Source organism: Rhagoletis zephyria, unplaced genomic scaffold, assembly GCF_001687245.7.
Source record: "Rhagoletis zephyria isolate East Lansing unplaced genomic scaffold, Rhagoletis_zephyria_1.1 Rzeph_scaffold_01946, whole genome shotgun sequence".
NCBI lineage: Eukaryota > Metazoa > Arthropoda > Insecta > Diptera > Tephritidae > Rhagoletis > Rhagoletis zephyria.
This window is the reverse complement of record NW_016159030.1, coordinates 82525-99444: the sequence shown is the minus strand read 5'-3', so window position 1 is coordinate 99444 and position 16920 is coordinate 82525. Positions and strand designations below refer to the sequence as shown.

The window sequence follows — 16920 nt, the reverse complement described above, 5'->3', positions numbered from 1 at the left end:
TATCGCCAAAAAGGAACTAGTCCGATAGGAACTAGATCCCCACCAGTTCAAAATCGGCGAAAAGTGGTACTTCTAAAAAACTATTTTTTTCAGTTTTTTTCACTAGAAATCTATATCTAAAGTGGCGAATTTAAAAATGGTTCGGAACTATAGAAAAGGGATTTTTCGTTCATATACGCTTCTATTCTGTGCTTCGCAGATGCTTTTTCATAGCTTGGTAATACAAAACTAAAATTTGTGTTAACATTTCAACATCTTGGGACCGTCTGGAATCTAAGAAATAACAACGAGCACCTCTGCAAACTCAGCTACAGCTAAAGGTATGTAAACGTACATTTAAGACCTAGTACGGAACTATAAATTTGATTCACTAGTCCGCGGTTTCCCAGCAGGGTATTTAAAATTGAACAAGAGAACACATTCTTTTAAAAGCATTCATCATCAACGTTTTTCTAAACCCTGATGCCTTAGTGATAAATGACTTAATGCATCTAGTGGACTTTTTGCTCATTTATCTGGGCTTGTTCTGCAGCTTGACTTGGTGTAAGGCTCACTTCACTAGCTGTTGCAAATTTGTTGATTTTNCGACTTAATGCATCTAGTGGACTTTTTGCTCATTTATCTGGGCTTGTTCTGCAGCCTGACTTGGTGTAAGGCTCACTTCACTAGCTGTTGCAAATTTGTTGATTTTGTTTGCACAGGATACACCAGGATCGCCAATATATATCGTATTATGATATCAAATTAAAAAAATATATATTTCCTTCTTGTTTGTTTTGTAGAAAGTTTATTTATTATTTAATCAAAAATTTTCATTTCATAAAAACATACAAATCCATAGAACAATAAATTTAACTTCAAGAATTTAAGCAAGTATAAAAACATACAGTTTAATTACCCTACAGTGTACACATGTGTCGCTACTCGCTTGAGTGCTGACCCCATGCGCCTACTAACGTAACATTTTTTCGCGGAAGTAAGTTTTAATTTTTTTTTTAAGTTTGAAGTCGAAATTATGTTTTTCCTTTTTAAGTTAACGATAATAGAGTACTTTAATACTTTTGGTAATACATGTAGGGTATTTTACTTGCATGTTTTTATACTTGTTTAAATTCTTGATTTNGTTTATGTTATGTTTTTCCTTTTTAAGTTAACGATAATAGAGTACTTTAATACTTTTGGTAATACATATAGGGTATTTTACTTGCATGTTTTTATACTTGTTTAAATTCTTGATTTTCAGTTTATGGTTCTATGAATTTGTTTGTAGTTAAAAAGAAAATTTTTGATAATTAATAAACCAGATTTCAAACGAGAAAGAAATTAAATTTTTAAATTGAATATTATATGTTACGATATATTGGCGATCCAGCCAGGAGGAATATCTCAAATTCGATAAATGTTTGCATTTCTCTGTCACGCAAACCTCCTGCTTACGCTTTTGGACGAATTATTTTTTCTGTGATTTGAAGGCCAGAATTTGCTTCTGAGTCAGGGGCGTGAAATCCTCAAGATTTTCGGTATACTCCTTACGGCATTTTGGACACAGTCTATTCTCGTCAGTGCGTATCCTGTGTAAACAGAATCAACAAATTTGGTAACCACATTGAAAGAAGTTCAGATCATCAACCTCCAACGACTCAATACAAAGCAGACATTCAACTACGTCTTCGTTGTTATCTATATCTTTGGAGAGTAAATCTTTCAATCAAACATTATCTACCCAAACTGTTAACGCTACAACGCAAACTCAAATATATATACATATATCCAGAGGGATCAACACTAATACTACCACCTCCTCAACAGCAGCAGTAGCAGCTAACACCACAACTGACGCAGAAACAGTGACAGAAGTTATTTTCAGTTCAGCTGTTATAGGTAACAAAAGAATAAAATTAGTACTTTTTCATTACAAAAAAAAAAAAAAAAAAAAAAGGTTCGTGACTTAAGTCTTTAGTTTATTCATTCAGCATTTGTGAATATTATACAAGTTACTCTTCGACTTTGTTTATTTGTTTAAAAATCAAATTTATTAACAAAAAAGGACAAACTTAATTTAAAAATTTATTAACAAATTAATTTATAATTAATTAGAGATTTAACAATCTACCATTGTTAATGTAATTAAACTTTAAAACAAAAATATTTAAAAGAAATTTAGAATTATTAATTGCAGTTAATATATATATTTTACATTAATATAATTAATTTTTATTAACATATACATAAATATTATTTGTGTTAACTAAAATTATTATTATTTATATTTATTTTGTATACTTCTTCTCCAGTTTATTTCAAAATGCAAAGATCACCAATACGTACACGTAATTTCACAACAACAACAGAAAATCAACATGAAAACCCACTTCAGACTTTAACATTTCACCAAGTATACAAACTAATGGTTTTCTAAATGGAAAAAACTTCAGTGCAAATTTATCAAAATCTATTAAGTTGCCTCATTTTTGGGAAGATTGTCCTGAAGCTTGGTTTCTCCTTGTGGAAGGACAATTCGAAATTAACAATGTGCATGATGATAATATAAAATTTCAAAACATTTTAATTGTTCTTCAAAGAGAGTTAATTTCTAAAATTATTGATGTTATCAATCCAACTCCTTTGATTAACAAATATGAAACAATTAAAAAAGTTGTATGTGAAAAATTTTCTCTTAGCGAAGAGAAGAGATTAGAGCAATTATTTTCAAATACCGAACTGGGTGATCATTCACCATCAGAACTTTTTAGACATATGAAATCTTTAGCAGGTTCCAAATCAATTGTCAGTAAAGAACTTTTATTTAAATTATGGAGTAGGAAGTTACCGCAACAAATACAAATTCATTTAACTTCTTGTAGTAATCAAAATACTGAAGAAATTATTTTACTTGCAGATTATTTGATTTGATAAATAAACCTCAAGCTTCTAAGTATTTTAATATAACTAGTGTAGAAAATAATAATAATAATATTCTTGAACAATGCATTAGAAATTTAACTGAATTGACGACAGCTATTTACCAAAATCTTAACAAAATTACATCAGATATTAATGAATTACAAATTAGATCAAGATCAAGAGATAGACAGAAGTCGTTCTAGATCAAGAAATTTGTCTAGATATAGAAACTATATTAACCAAAATATTTGTTGGTACCATAGAAAATTTAAAAATAATGCTTTTAAATGCATTCACCCTTGTAATTTTAACAAAAATAAAAACGAAGAAAATTCTAATGTTTTAAACTAGATCGTTCCGTTATGACGGTGGCTAATAACAGAAATGAAGTTAAGCCATCTCGCCGCCTATCTATTTATGATAAATCCAATAAGTTAAATTTTTTAATTGATACTGGTGCAATCGTTTCGGTCATTCCTTCTTCAAAATTCAAATCACATAAAAGAAATTCAGATCTTAATTTGACTGCAGCTAACGGTTCTTCTATTAAAACTTATGGTACAAAACTTTTAAAAATTGATCTAGGTTTAAGACGCGATTTTGAATTCCCTTTCATATTAGCGGATATTTCAACACCAATCATAGGCGCTAACTTTTTGGAGAAATTTGGTATATTAGTTGATATTAAAAATAGAGAAATTACTGATTCAACAACAAAATTGAAAGTTTCTGAATCATCTGGTTTTTGCGATATATTTTCAATAAGGATACCAATTACTGAAAATAAATTTTCTAAACTTTCAAATGATTTTCCTTCAATTACTTGTGAACCAGATTACACTAAACCAGTGCAACACCAAACGGTTCACAGAATTGAAACAAAAGGAGTGCTTCCTTTTTAAACCTCATCGTCTTGATCCAATTAAATTTAAATTAGCAAAAACAGAATTTGAATTTTTGGTTAAAACAGGTATATGTAGGCTCTCACATTGCATCTCCTTTACATTTAGTTCGTAAAAAAGAAGCAAATGATTGGAGACCTTGTGGAGATTATAGAAGACTTAATTGCATTACTATTCCAGATCGTTATCCGTTACCTCACATTCATGATTTGACTATTGAATTAAAGAACAAACAAGTATTTTCAAAAATTGATTTTGTTCGTGCATATCATCAAATACTTATGGCTGAAGAAGATATACATAAAACAGCAATTACTACACCGTTTGGAATGTTTGAGTTCGTACGGATGCCTTTTGGAATACGAAATAGTGCACAAACATTCCAACGCTTTATTAATGAAGTATTTTCAGGTTTAGAATTTGTGTTTGTCTATATTGACGATATTCTTTGTGCAAGTGGTAATGAAGATCAACATATTGAGCATTTAAAATCTGTATTTGAAAGACTTGAAAAATATAGTTTGAATATTAAACCTAGTAAACGCATTTTCGGAACAAATAAATTAGATTTTCTAAGTTATGAAATTTCAAGTGAAGGAATCTGACCCTCTGTCGAACGAGTTGAAGCAATAGTAAATTTTCAAAAACCACTTTCAATAATTAAATTGCAAAATTTTTTGGGCATGGTTAATTATTACCATAGATATGTTAAAATGTTAGCAGCAGAACTTAGTCCTCTGCACGAAATGTTAACATTAGCAACTAAAAATAAACTTAAAAAACTAAATTGGACAGAAAATACAACTAGGGCTTTTGAAAATGTGAAGAAACTTTTTACACAGAAGAATTTACTCACTCATTTTGAAAAAAATGGTAAATTATCACTTGCTGTCGATGCATCGAATGTAGCAGTCGGTGCGGCTTTACAACAAATGAGTAACAACATTTTAGAACCACTTGCATATTTTTCACGAAAATTATGTTCTACAGAAATTAATTACTCCACATTTGACAGAGAACTTCTAGCGATATACAATTCAATTAAACATTTTAAACATTTTCTAGAAGGTGGAACATTCACTGTTTACAGTGATCATAAACCTTTAACACATATTCTAAATTCTAAATCAGACAGATCACCTCGAAAAATTCGACATTTAGAGTATATCGCACAATTTACAGATGACATTCAATACATTTCTGGAAAAGAAAACATAGTTGCTGATACCCTTTCACGTATTCCAGATGTTAACACGATTTTAACACAAGACATAAATTTTCAAACATTATTCGAGGAACAACAAAAAGAACAAACACTTTATGGCATAATATCTGATCGAAATTCCAACAGTAATTTAAAAGAAATTAATATTCCGGTACTTAACCTTAATATTTGGTGTGATATTTCTCAACAACCTTTTAGACAATTTCTTCCGAATTCCATGAGAAAAATCATTTTTGATAAAATTCATTCTTTATCACATCCAAGAGTCCGTACAACTAGACGTTTGATTCAATCAAAATATTTTTGGCCTTATATGCGCAAAGATATAAATAATTGGACTTCTGCTTGTATAAGTTGTCAAAAATCTAAAATTTCTAAACATACTAAGACGCCTGTGCAAAAAATTAGCATTCCATCTGGACGATTTGAACATATTCATATGGATCTTGTTGGTCCATTACCTGTGTCAAAAGAAAATCGTTACATTTTAACTATCATTGATAGACATACACGTTGGCCAGAAGCATATCCACTAAGGGATATTTCAGCAAATTCTATAGCAACAACATTTGTTCAAAATTACGTTCCTCGTTTTGGCATTCCTCTTTATATAACAGTAGATCAATGATCACAGTTTACATCGAAATTGTTTACAGAATTAACTAAATTGTTAGGATCACTTAAAATTCATACGTCTCCATATTATCCTCAATCAAGTGGAATGATTGAAAGATTTCATAGGAAATTAAAGACTGCTCTTACTGCTTCGGAGGATTCTACTCACTGGTCTGAAATTCTTCCTTGGATATTATTAGGATTACGTACGTCTGTTAAAGAAGATTTAAAATGCTCTTCTGCAGAATTAGTTAATGAACAAACTATAAGATTACCAGATGAATTAGTTGTTTCGAACAGTTATAATAATGAAGTTGACAATACAAATGAAATTCTTTCTAAGCTAAGAAAATATTTTTCAAATGTTAGATCAAAGGTGGTACATCACAATAAAGGATACTCTTTTGTTCCTAAGAATTTGGATACTTGTGAGTACATTTTTGTTAAAGTTATTCACAAATCAAATTTACAATCACCTTATGAAGGACCATTTAAAATTATTTCTAAAAAATAGTAAAGTATTCAAAATTCAATGCGGAAATATGATTAAAACGGTTTCAGTAGATTTACTCAAACCTGCAAATATAATTTCTGATACAACACAAAACTCTAATCCACTAACAATTCCAAATACAAACAAGTAAGAAAGTCTAAGTTCGGGTGGAGCCGAACATTAAATACCCGGTATTAAATATATGTTTTTTCACGTTTCCGAAAGCTACCGCTAGATTGTAAGCCGGGGTGTATCAATTTTGAGTAAATTAGCGTCCTTAAATTTCGAAATATTGCAGTTTCAAGTATTTCTGAAATTCACCGTTATATGAAAAGCGGCCGTAATTTTAGTCCGATTTCAATAATTTTTCATTTTGCTTTTATGTGGCAAGCACAATAACCATACCGAGTTTGGTATAAATTGGTAGAACGGTTACCGATATACATATATGTGATCATAAGTGGGCGGTGCCACGCCCATTTTCCAAAATTTTACCACAAACGTATTTCTTGATAAAGAATTGTTGCAAGCAACAATTTGGAATAAATTAGATTTAATATTTACTGATTTATCGAAGATTTTGTATTTCTCTAGAGGAACTGAAAAAGTGGTCTGTCGAGTGATCGCCTATGTGACGAAGTGGAACTTTTGGTTAAGTGACGATTTCTATACACCCTTTTTGATCTAGTTCAAGGTTACCTGAGTCAGGTGACTAGGTGGGCGATCAACGGCGGCTGTCGTAGAAGCCTAACATTGAGGAAAAGGTACGAAAGGTGCGATTGGTATTCATGTGTTGAGACTAGAAACTGACTAGAGACTGATCCTTTTGTATCAACTGTCAATAGGAAGTTGAAGTGGAATCATCTCCATACTTTCTTTTAGACTGTCCAACCTTCGCGAGGCTTATATGGAAGCATTTTGGCTCGCACTTGTGAACAAACTCTGAGCTCCCAGGGATCGAAATTAGCCGCATTCGAAGTTTCGTAATCGGCTTGCGGCGTTAACTTAACTCAACCTAACCTGTACTTCTTTGAGCTATGAAATAGTTGGTCACATTAAACATACTGTTTGATATTCGAAACGTTTTGCAGCAGAAATTATTGTTCTTCATATAACACTTCCACTCCGCAGCACCTGAGTTCAAACCCTGGTTAAAGCAACATCGCAAAAAAATATAGAAAAAGATTTTTTCTTAACAGCAAACCTCCGATTGTATTTCTGCCATGAAAAAACAGCTTCTCATAAAAATACAATCGCCGTTCGGAGTCGGCGTAAAACTGTAGGCCCCTCCGCTTTGTGTGACAATCAGCCGTATCATGATTTTCATTTTCCCCGAACCGATTCACTTTTCACTCTCGGTTTCCATGGTTTTACTATGGGCGGATGACAAATTTTCGGGTGATTTTTTNCAGCCGTATCATGATTTTCATTTTCTCCGAACCGATTCACTTTTCACTCTCGGTTTCCATGGTTTTACTATGGGCGGATGACAAATTTTCGGGTGATTTTTTTTTTCAGGCGAACCTCAGGATAAGGCAGAATATCAAGGCGCACGCAACAAATCGGAGGAGAAGCTCGGCCAAACACTAACATATGTGTAAGCGCCAATCTATTATTATTATTATAACACTTTATTCGAACTATTGAATGAAGGCTTTCCACCATCATACTATTTCGAATCTTAGTTTTCGTTGAATTCATTACGGAAAAAACGCGCTCAACAAAGCATGTGAGTGCGGCAAGAATTAAAATGAATTTATTTATATTTCCAAACATTTTATTGCCTGTTGCGGTTTTCACTCCGTAAGCNTAAGGCTTTCCACCATCATCCTATTTCGAATCTTAGTTTTCGTTGAATTCATTACGGAAAAAACGCGCTCAACAAAGCATGTGAGTGCGGCAAGAATTAAAATGAATTTATTTATATTTCCAAACATTTTATTGCCTGTTGCGGTTTTCACTCCGTAAGCAATTATCCAAAATCCTGTAGAGTCGGATGGAATGGTTATGAGAAAAGTTATTCCGTGGGAAAGTCAAAAGATTTAAATATTTTGTTCCTTTGCTTTTCTTTTCTTCAAAGTTAAATAGTGAATTGGCAGGTCCCTGAAACTCGCCATCTTGTGATTCACGCACTTTTCCGGTGACAAAATCAAAGCTTTTTTAAAAGTATTTAACTGAGTAGGTAATCGTTTCAAAAGTTCTTCGATTAGGGTGATCTAAAATTTTTGGCAGTCTTTTAATATGATTGTTAAGTCAAGTTTATCACGCAGTTCATTAGCCTCTTCTGTAAAATTATCGTGGAAAACTAAGTTTTGTATATTTTTATAATTCGTAACAACTTATTTGAAGGGGAAAAAATCGCCAAAAATCGCCAATGGCGATTTCCTAAATTTTTACGCGCAAATATCCAAAAAAAATCGCCAAATTGGCGCGCAATCGCCAAATCTGGACACTCTGGTCCAGACCACCATTTATACTATAAATGTAGCAAACTATTTATGGCAAATTCAAGGTATCAACCTCGGTGTAGGCATCATATCAAAGAGATACAATTAGAAGACTCTAGATATCGCCCCGCCAAACGAAGTGAAATATTGCGCCTAAATACTACTACATACGCTACAGCGGAAATGGACGACATGCCATTTCTCTAAATGAAATTAACTGCTGCTATATGCATGTATGCATGGTGAAACGAATACAGAAGGTGACGCTGATTGTGATACCGCTAACTCTCTCTTGAAAATTTTGACAGATATATGACGTCATTGGAGATTTTGCGTATAGTCTATGTAGTATACATATACATATACATACTTCAAAACATATACCCAGTAAGAACCCTATCTTTTAACTAATACGTTATATACGCCTAGTACTACAAACTTTTTGTGTGAGAAATTCAAAAACTTTCCATCATATTAGTTGCGTTCCCTAACTCGGAAGGAGTTGCAAGAATTTACAGGAATTTACAAGAAAGCGTTCCCGTACTCCGTTCTCTGGCTTCTTTTGCTTTTTGACAGTTTTACAGGTTTTAACCCAGAAAAGTTGGGGAACGCAACTTTTACCTAGGGTTCCTGGATAAATCTAACGCATAATCGTTTCACGTGTGAGCAGTTTTCTCTTTCTTTTACATAGAATTCGCTATTATATTATTCTATATGTAGTTGTGTCTTTTCAATCAAATATTACCTAATACCGTAATAAACCTTTTTGAGTATTCCTCGGGGGTAAAATCTGATCAGGGTTGATAATGAGAAAGACCACGAAATTTGTTGATACAAAATTACTGTGTATGAAAGCGAGCAACACCCGTATGGCAGAGTTGCAAAAGACATGACTGTATAATAGTGACCGAATTTAAGGCTGATATGCAGCTCTCAAGAAATCGGTCAAGAAAAATGTGCCATTATTTCGTGTGTGTGTCCAAGGAATTTTGACATATTTGATACTTCACAGCCTCACTCTCTCCTCAAGAAATAATGGAACGGGCATATATTTCTGTTGCAAACCTGGGTTGCCTTGTTCTATTTTTTTCACAAAAAACTTTAGAAAACCGTAGTAAAAAGCGTAGCAAATTTCTTAAGAACTGCGCACTGCCTGAAGGAAATTTGACTCAAGAAAATTTCTTAGCCATTTCTACTAATAGAGATCATCATAGTTCAGTGTTTAACTGGTTATACTACACAGTAAATGATAATAAACTGTTAAATACTGAAAACGCTAGTACTTAAGCCAAATTTACATAGCAGCACTGTATAGTTTTCGATTTTGGTCGTCTACTTATTTCAGTACGACAATAGACAATGCTACTGTTGTCGAGTCGTAAAATTTAGCCTAATTTACAACTTACGCAATGAGGCTGAATATTTGAAGTTTCTCCGAGTAGTGAATTTCATATACAGCTTGTAGCCAGAGGCAGTGGCATGTGAGACTCATTTAAGAGTGGTATTATGAGTTGCGAAGCGAATGCTCAGGCGAAAATTGTGGGCATTGGTATTATAAGTGGCGAATGAACACATTCGCTTGAATTCGCTGTTGCCATACCAAAAAAAAGTTTATTTGACAAATGCGTTCATCCAAATTTGACAACTTTGACATTTCAAAGCAAAGTTTTTGTAAACAAGAAATATCGGTACTAAAGAAAAACAAATAAATTCAAAATTTTTAAATGCTTAATTCCGTGGAATTGTATTTCGAGGATGATTACAGGGAGCAGACGACGGTTAATTTACTACGACAACGTCGGGTTATTAGAGATAACTCTAATCCTACAGATATGCCGTCGTCAATGTAAGTGTTTAGCGAAATATTTTTTGTTATTGTAAGAATGCAAGTCTATAAACCAAGAGTTTGCAATAAAACTTAACAATTGCTCAATATGAATAAATGAAACATCTATGTGTTAACTAAATTTTAAATCAGATTTATATCTAACTTTCGNCAAACTGGAAGGTCGTATTTTAACATCCATACCACCAATCCTGAAAATGTGCTGCGCTTTAAGGTTTTTTGCATATGCGAGTTACCAGGAGGCCATAGGAAATGAATTTCAATTGGGCCTAGCCCAATCCTCTGTTTCGGTAGTTCTGAGGGAGGTTTTTCCAATTTTGGAATCTGAACTTTGCAGCCGTAGGATCAAAGCAGATATGACCGAAGAAGAAAAGCAACAGATACGAAGCAAATTCTATTCAAGGTCCCGAATGCCCAACGTGATTGGCTGTGTGGATGGAACACATGTTGGAATTATTGCTCCTCACAATGACAAACACCTATATTTAAACAGGAAAGGCTTTTTCAGCATAAATGCCATGATTGTAAGATGTAACCAAATTATATTATTACCATTATTGTTTGTTAACATATTAATGTATTGCAGGCTTGCGATTATGACATGAACATCCGATGTGTTGATGCCAGATATGCAGGATCTACCCACGATTCTTTTGTGTGGAACAACAGTTCATTAAATGCATTTTTACAAAGTCAGTATGAAAACGGAGATCAAAACTCTATTTATTTAGGTGCGTACAAATCCTCCTTTGTATACTGTAATTATACATACATGTACATTGTACAAGTATTTGCATTTGTAATTTCGTTTAGGTTATTCCGGATACCCACTACGGCCCTACCTGTTAACACCTTTTCGAAACGCGGAATCAGGGAGTAGACAGTCATTATATAATAAGAAACATGCGAAGGCAAGAAACGTTGTTGAACGGACGATTGGAGTGTTGAAGGCTCGTTTTCGCTGTCTCCTCAGTGAGCGCAAATTGCGCTACACACCTACGAAAGTGACCACGATTATAAACATATGCTGTGCTTTGCACAATATCTGTAAAAAATTTTTAAAATTTTTAAATTAATTTAAAATGTGTGATCCAGGCGAATCTGAGATTTTTATTGACGCCGTTGTACCATCGGAACCAGTTAGTGAAAATTCTGGTGGTACACCCGGAGAACGTCGCAGAAGAGAGATAGCTGCTGCATTATTATAAAATAAGTAACTTCATTATTTTAAAAAATATTTTAAAATTAGTATACATGTAAATAAAAATGAATTCATTAGAAACTTAGAAACTAAATAAATTCACAGTGATACAGAGATATTTTTTATTATTAATTTTTTGGCAAAAGAATATGTACACTTAACAGCAAAAGTCTACGTACACCATTTCTTTTTTAAATATTCACAAAATTTTCCTAGTTAAAATTTGTTGGTTATTTTTTTATAAGATTGTGAATCATGCTTAAAACAAAATCATATAAACCAAGGTCTCAAGCTTTATACAAAATTAAGAAAAATTTCACGAATTTTCATCAAAATTTTCAACTTTTTGATCAGATTATGGCGAATTCAATTTTAGTATAACAATGTGTAAAAATTAAGTGACTAAATGATCGCGTTGATTTTTATTCATGTTTTATCTGATGGTTCTATGCATTTTCCTCAATATAAAAAAAGTTTCACTCCTTTGTATGTAGGAAAATGCGCAGAACCGTCAAAAAAAATTATTAAAAATTAACGCGATTTTTTAACCACTTATTTTTTGCACATTACTATACTAAAATTTAATGGGCTATATATAATCTGATTAAAAAGTTGAAAACTTAGATACAAATTCGTGGAATTTTCCTTAATTTTGTATAAAGCTTGAAACCATGGTTTATATGATTGTGTTTTAAGCATGATCCACAATTTTATAAAAAATAAACAAATTTTAACTTGCAAAATATTGTGAATATTTAAAAAAGAAATGGTGTACGCAGACTTTTGCTTTTAAGTGTAGCAAAACAATTTAAATTCAAATTTCAAACTTTCTGAAAATTATAAAAGTTCAACAAAGCTTCATCAAAATGGCAAACTTTTCAATTGTTACTATAAAGAATTTTGGTGTGCAGTTTCATAGCCTACTCAATTTTAGTACAATAAAGTACTACTTTGAAGTTGCAAAAAGTCCCGCTGATTTTAGATAATTTTTTCCATACAACAAAATTTTTGAACATACTTTGTGTGGAAGAAAATGCGCAGCACCGTCGGGAAAAAAAATTATAAAAATTTGACGGGATTTTTTAGGAACTTTTAATTTGCACTTCGTTGCACTAAAATTTAATAGGCTATAAATCGGCACACCAAACTTTTTCTAGAAATTCTTATTAAAAAGTTTGCATTTTTGATTAAACTTTGATGAATTCACTTACTGTATTTTAAGGTTTTTAATTCTAACTCCTTTAACTTCATTTCCATCTTTTCTTTATGTTGTCTATTTTTTTCTAAATTTTCTTCTTTCTTTCTCTGTTCCTTCATCTTCAATAAGTTTAGTTTTTCTTTTTTTATTTCGTATGTTTTCCTAGCATATCTCGAAATTTCTTCTAGTCTTTTTTCTATGCCTGATACCCTTGAGCAAAGAACTTCTTGCACCTCGGACTGCCTCTCCAACGCACTCAAACGAATGTTTTCGCGGTCCTCCACTGTCATTCTTCTTCTCGCCTGAGTTGACGTAGCCGATAGATCCATTTCTTCGTCCTGCGCTTCTGGCTGGGAAGAATCATTCCTGTCATTGCCCTCCGTTTCTTGGATATTAGCTCCAAATGTAGAGCCCGAGGGGTTGACTGCTTCCTGTAGGTGAAGCAGCTCATCCACAGTTTGCTCCAAAGGTGTGAGGCTTTGCTGGACGTACGGACCTCCTCCTGTGGCAACAGTTTCCCGTCGGTTCGTTGAAATTTGTTTCTTCAACTTCTGTTTGTAGTCTAGCCAAACCTTAATAGTACACAAAAGAAAGTGGATTTATTAAGTTGTCTTAGGAAACAATTCAACCCAATTCTTACCTTGTTCCACTCACGTCCGTTCCGCATTGGAGGTCCGATGGCGTTAAGTTCGGCCGCAAACTTTTCCCACAATTCTGCCCTACTCTTCTTTGAGGAGCCGAAATTTCCCATCCCCTTGGCAACGTCTGGATTATTTTGCATGAGTTCCACTAGCTTTTCAAACTGTTGCGTTGTTGTTCGTTTTATTCTAAAAAATGTATTGTATTTAATGAAATTATGTACATATAAAACCAATTACTAACGTCTTTTCCATTTTGAAGTGCGAATCGAGAAAACAGTCGCCAAATATTGACAGCTATGGCGAAGCGAATGTCGTTTTTTCGCTAGTGGTAATACACGAAATTCATTTTCGCCACTCGTTCGCCATTTTGCGGCGAATTCGCCAGTGATTCGCATCTCAAAATTCGAGAATGCGAAGTTCGCCGATATTTTCTTTCGCTTCGCAAGTGATAATACCGGCCTAAATCTACTCATCATGTTGGAGGAGCTCTGGGTAATGGACCATTGAATGTGCTGGCTGAAGTTATGACCACCATAACCAACGGAGTCTCCAAGCAAACGCATGTCCTGGCTTTATACGGTAGCGATTCAAAGAAATTACTATTGTATGTGTGTATGATTTATAGTTGTGACATTCTATACTTTGATCAAGTCGATATTAAGTATTTTTGAGGAGCTCCGGGTAATGGTCGCTCAAACTTGGGTGTGCTTAATAAGCTGTCTGGGCGGATGCGCTGGCAGGTATTGGAATCTCTATATATTTATGCAAAGCTTGTTTTTTTTGGAATTAAGACTTAAATATATTCGGAATTTTAGAATTTTACTTAATAAATACACAAAATTGAACAAAATTCAGGTTTTTTTTTCGTAAAAATGTAATCTTACAGTTAAAATTCAGAGGTTAGATCCCACGTCCAAAGTCTCAAAACGCATGTATTGTTGTGTAACGTGTGAAATATCTGCGGATTCATTTTATTCCTTGGGTTTAGCTTTAATTACATATGTTCAATATGNCTTTCGTAAAAACGTAATCTTACAGTTAAAATTCAGAGGTTAGATCCCACGCCCAAAGTCTCAAAACGCATGTATTGTTGTGTAACGTGTGAAATATCTGCGGATTCATTTTATTCCTTGGGTTTAGCTTTAATTACATATGTTCAATATGTACTTACTTTAGTATTTAGAAGGATCTATTCTGATTTACTTTGAAGAATTCGATTTATATAATTTTAAACAAGTTGAAAAAGTCTAGTCTCACTTGGCGGTAAAAATCAAACCAAATGTCAAAAACGGGAAACCTCCCCAAATAAATTTTAATCAAGCAACTGCGGTGTTGCCGTACTTTTGTCAACACTCCTCCCCGGTATATTCTCCGGATTTACCCGATCCTGTGGAGCAACAGAAAGAACGGGAAGTCGCGTTGCTGGTCTCTCATATATGCCGGCGCTAGTCTTTACCACGGCGCTTCTTACTTGTTGATCAGGGCCTACCCTGACTGAAATCACTATGTCTCCTTGTTCAATCGGTTTTACGGCCTCGAACCACTTAGTGCGGCGCGTTATCACCGGTAGACATTCGCGCACCCAACGCTTCTAGAATGAGTCGGCCAATTGTTGTGCATATCACCAGCTCTTCTCATTGGTTCTGGCCTTCCAGAATGCTCGAGTAGCGGTTTCATCCCGTTGGAACTACCCAGGAGAAAATGGTTTGGTGTGAGCGCTTCGTCTCCGCAGTGGTCGAGCGGTATGTAAGCAACGGTCCTGAGTTTATGATCGATTCAACCTCCATTAAAGAGCCGCGGAGCAATTCGTCGGAGGGACGTCATGCTAGAAATACCCTCGAGAGGATGTCCTTCACTGAGCGCACACGGCGATCCCAGGCACCGCCCATATGCGNTTTTCGTAAAAATGTAATCTTACAGTTAAAATTCAGAGGTTAGATCCCACGTCCAAAGTCTCAAAACGCATGTATTGTTGTGTAACGTGTGAAATATCTGCGGATTCATTTTATTCCTTGGGTTTAGCTTTAATTACATATGTTCAATATGTACTTACTTTAGTATTTAGAAGGATCTATTCTGATTTACTTTGAAGAATTCGATTTATATAATTTTAAACAAGTTGAAAAAGTCTAGTCTCACTTGGCGGTAAAAATCAAACCAAATGTCAAAAACGGGAAACCTCCCCAAATAAATTTTAATCAAGCAACTGCGGTGTTGCCGTACTTTTGTCAACACTCCTCCCCGGTATATTCTCCGGATTTACCCGATCCTGTGGAGCAACAGAAAGAACGGGAAGTCGCGTTGCTGGTCTCTCATATATGCCGGCGCTAGTCTTTACCACGGCGCTTCTTACTTGTTGATCAGGGCCTACCCTGACTGAAATCACTATGTCTCCTTGTTCAATCGGTTTTACGGCCTCGAACCACTTAGTGCGGCGCGTTATCACCGGTAGACATTCGCGCACCCAACGCTTCTAGAATGAGTCGGCCAATTGTTGTGCATATCACCAGCTCTTCTCATTGGTTCTGGCCTTCCAGAATGCTCGAGTAGCGGTTTCATCCCGTTGGAACTACCCAGGAGAAAATGGTTTGGTGTGAGCGCTTCGTCTCCGCAGTGGTCGAGCGGTATGTAAGCAACGGTCCTGAGTTTATGATCGATTCAACCTCCATTAAAGAGCCGCGGAGCAATTCGTCGGAGGGACGTCATGCTAGAAATACCCTCGAGAGGATGTCCTTCACTGAGCGCACACGGCGATCCCAGGCACCGCCCATATGCGGTGAGGCCGGTGGTATGAATTTCCACTGCATAGAGAAATTCGTAAAGGTGCTCTGAAGCTTTTCCTTGTCTATTTCTCTGAAGGCAGTGGTGAGTTCTCGCTGCGTTGCTTTAAAATTAGTGGCGTTGTCGCTCCAGAACTCGCAGGGTACCCCTCGTCGGGCCATAAACCTCGAACGGTGGTCCAGAACAATCAGGCGAGTTATGTTATGGTTTCTAGGCAATATATCTGGATCCGGATGCCCTACCAGGCTGACCCGGCCACTGAGTGGTAGGACGGAGACCTGATCCAAGTACGGTGAAAGCTTATATATAGAGCTCGTTCGGCTTACTGCAGCCTGCATATCGAGATCTAAGCTCTTCGTAGGTTGTTTCAGTGCTGTCTTTGTCGTTTGGCCAGTGTATTCGCTCCCGTCGAAAGTGCGGTCCTCTAAACCATCGACTTTCGCTAGATATCTCCGGTGATGTGGACCATTTGGTAGCGTTGTCTGCCACATTTTCTAGTGAAGGAAGCTATCGTCAATCCTTCACCTCCGTAAGCTCTAACAATTCGCTTACTCGGAACGCAACGAACTGAAAGTAACGTCGGATCCGAGCTAAAACGGTGCGAGAGTCGGTCCAAAAGGATTGACGTTGGATGTGCAATGTGTGTGAGGCAAGTACACCTGCAGCT

General features: G+C 35.0%; 1 protein-coding gene and 1 pseudogene across 1 annotated transcript; one reads left to right on the top strand and one right to left on the bottom strand.

Annotated features, from left to right (window-relative positions):
* The first annotated feature begins 10564 nt into the window (after window positions 1-10564).
* Window positions 10565-11690, top strand: LOC108365648 (putative nuclease HARBI1; annotated as a pseudogene).
* A 1146-nt stretch (window positions 11691-12836) lies between these two features.
* On the bottom strand, window positions 12837-13724 carry LOC108365647 (uncharacterized). Its single transcript, XM_017619739.1, has 3 exons — window positions 13714-13724; window positions 13472-13658; window positions 12837-13403 (listed from the first exon to the last, which is right to left on the bottom strand). Exons 1-3 carry the CDS (start codon window positions 13722-13724, stop codon window positions 12837-12839), a joined length of 765 nt encoding a protein of 254 aa, XP_017475228.1.
* Between the last annotated feature and the right edge of the window lie 3196 nt (window positions 13725-16920).

Bases quoted from the DNA above. Each gene is read 5' to 3' on its own strand.
- LOC108365647 (XM_017619739.1), bottom strand. The intron at 13,404-13,471 runs GTAAGAATTGGG...TGTACTATTAAG, and splicing joins ACGGACGTGAGTGGAACAAG to GTTTGGCTAGACTACAAACA.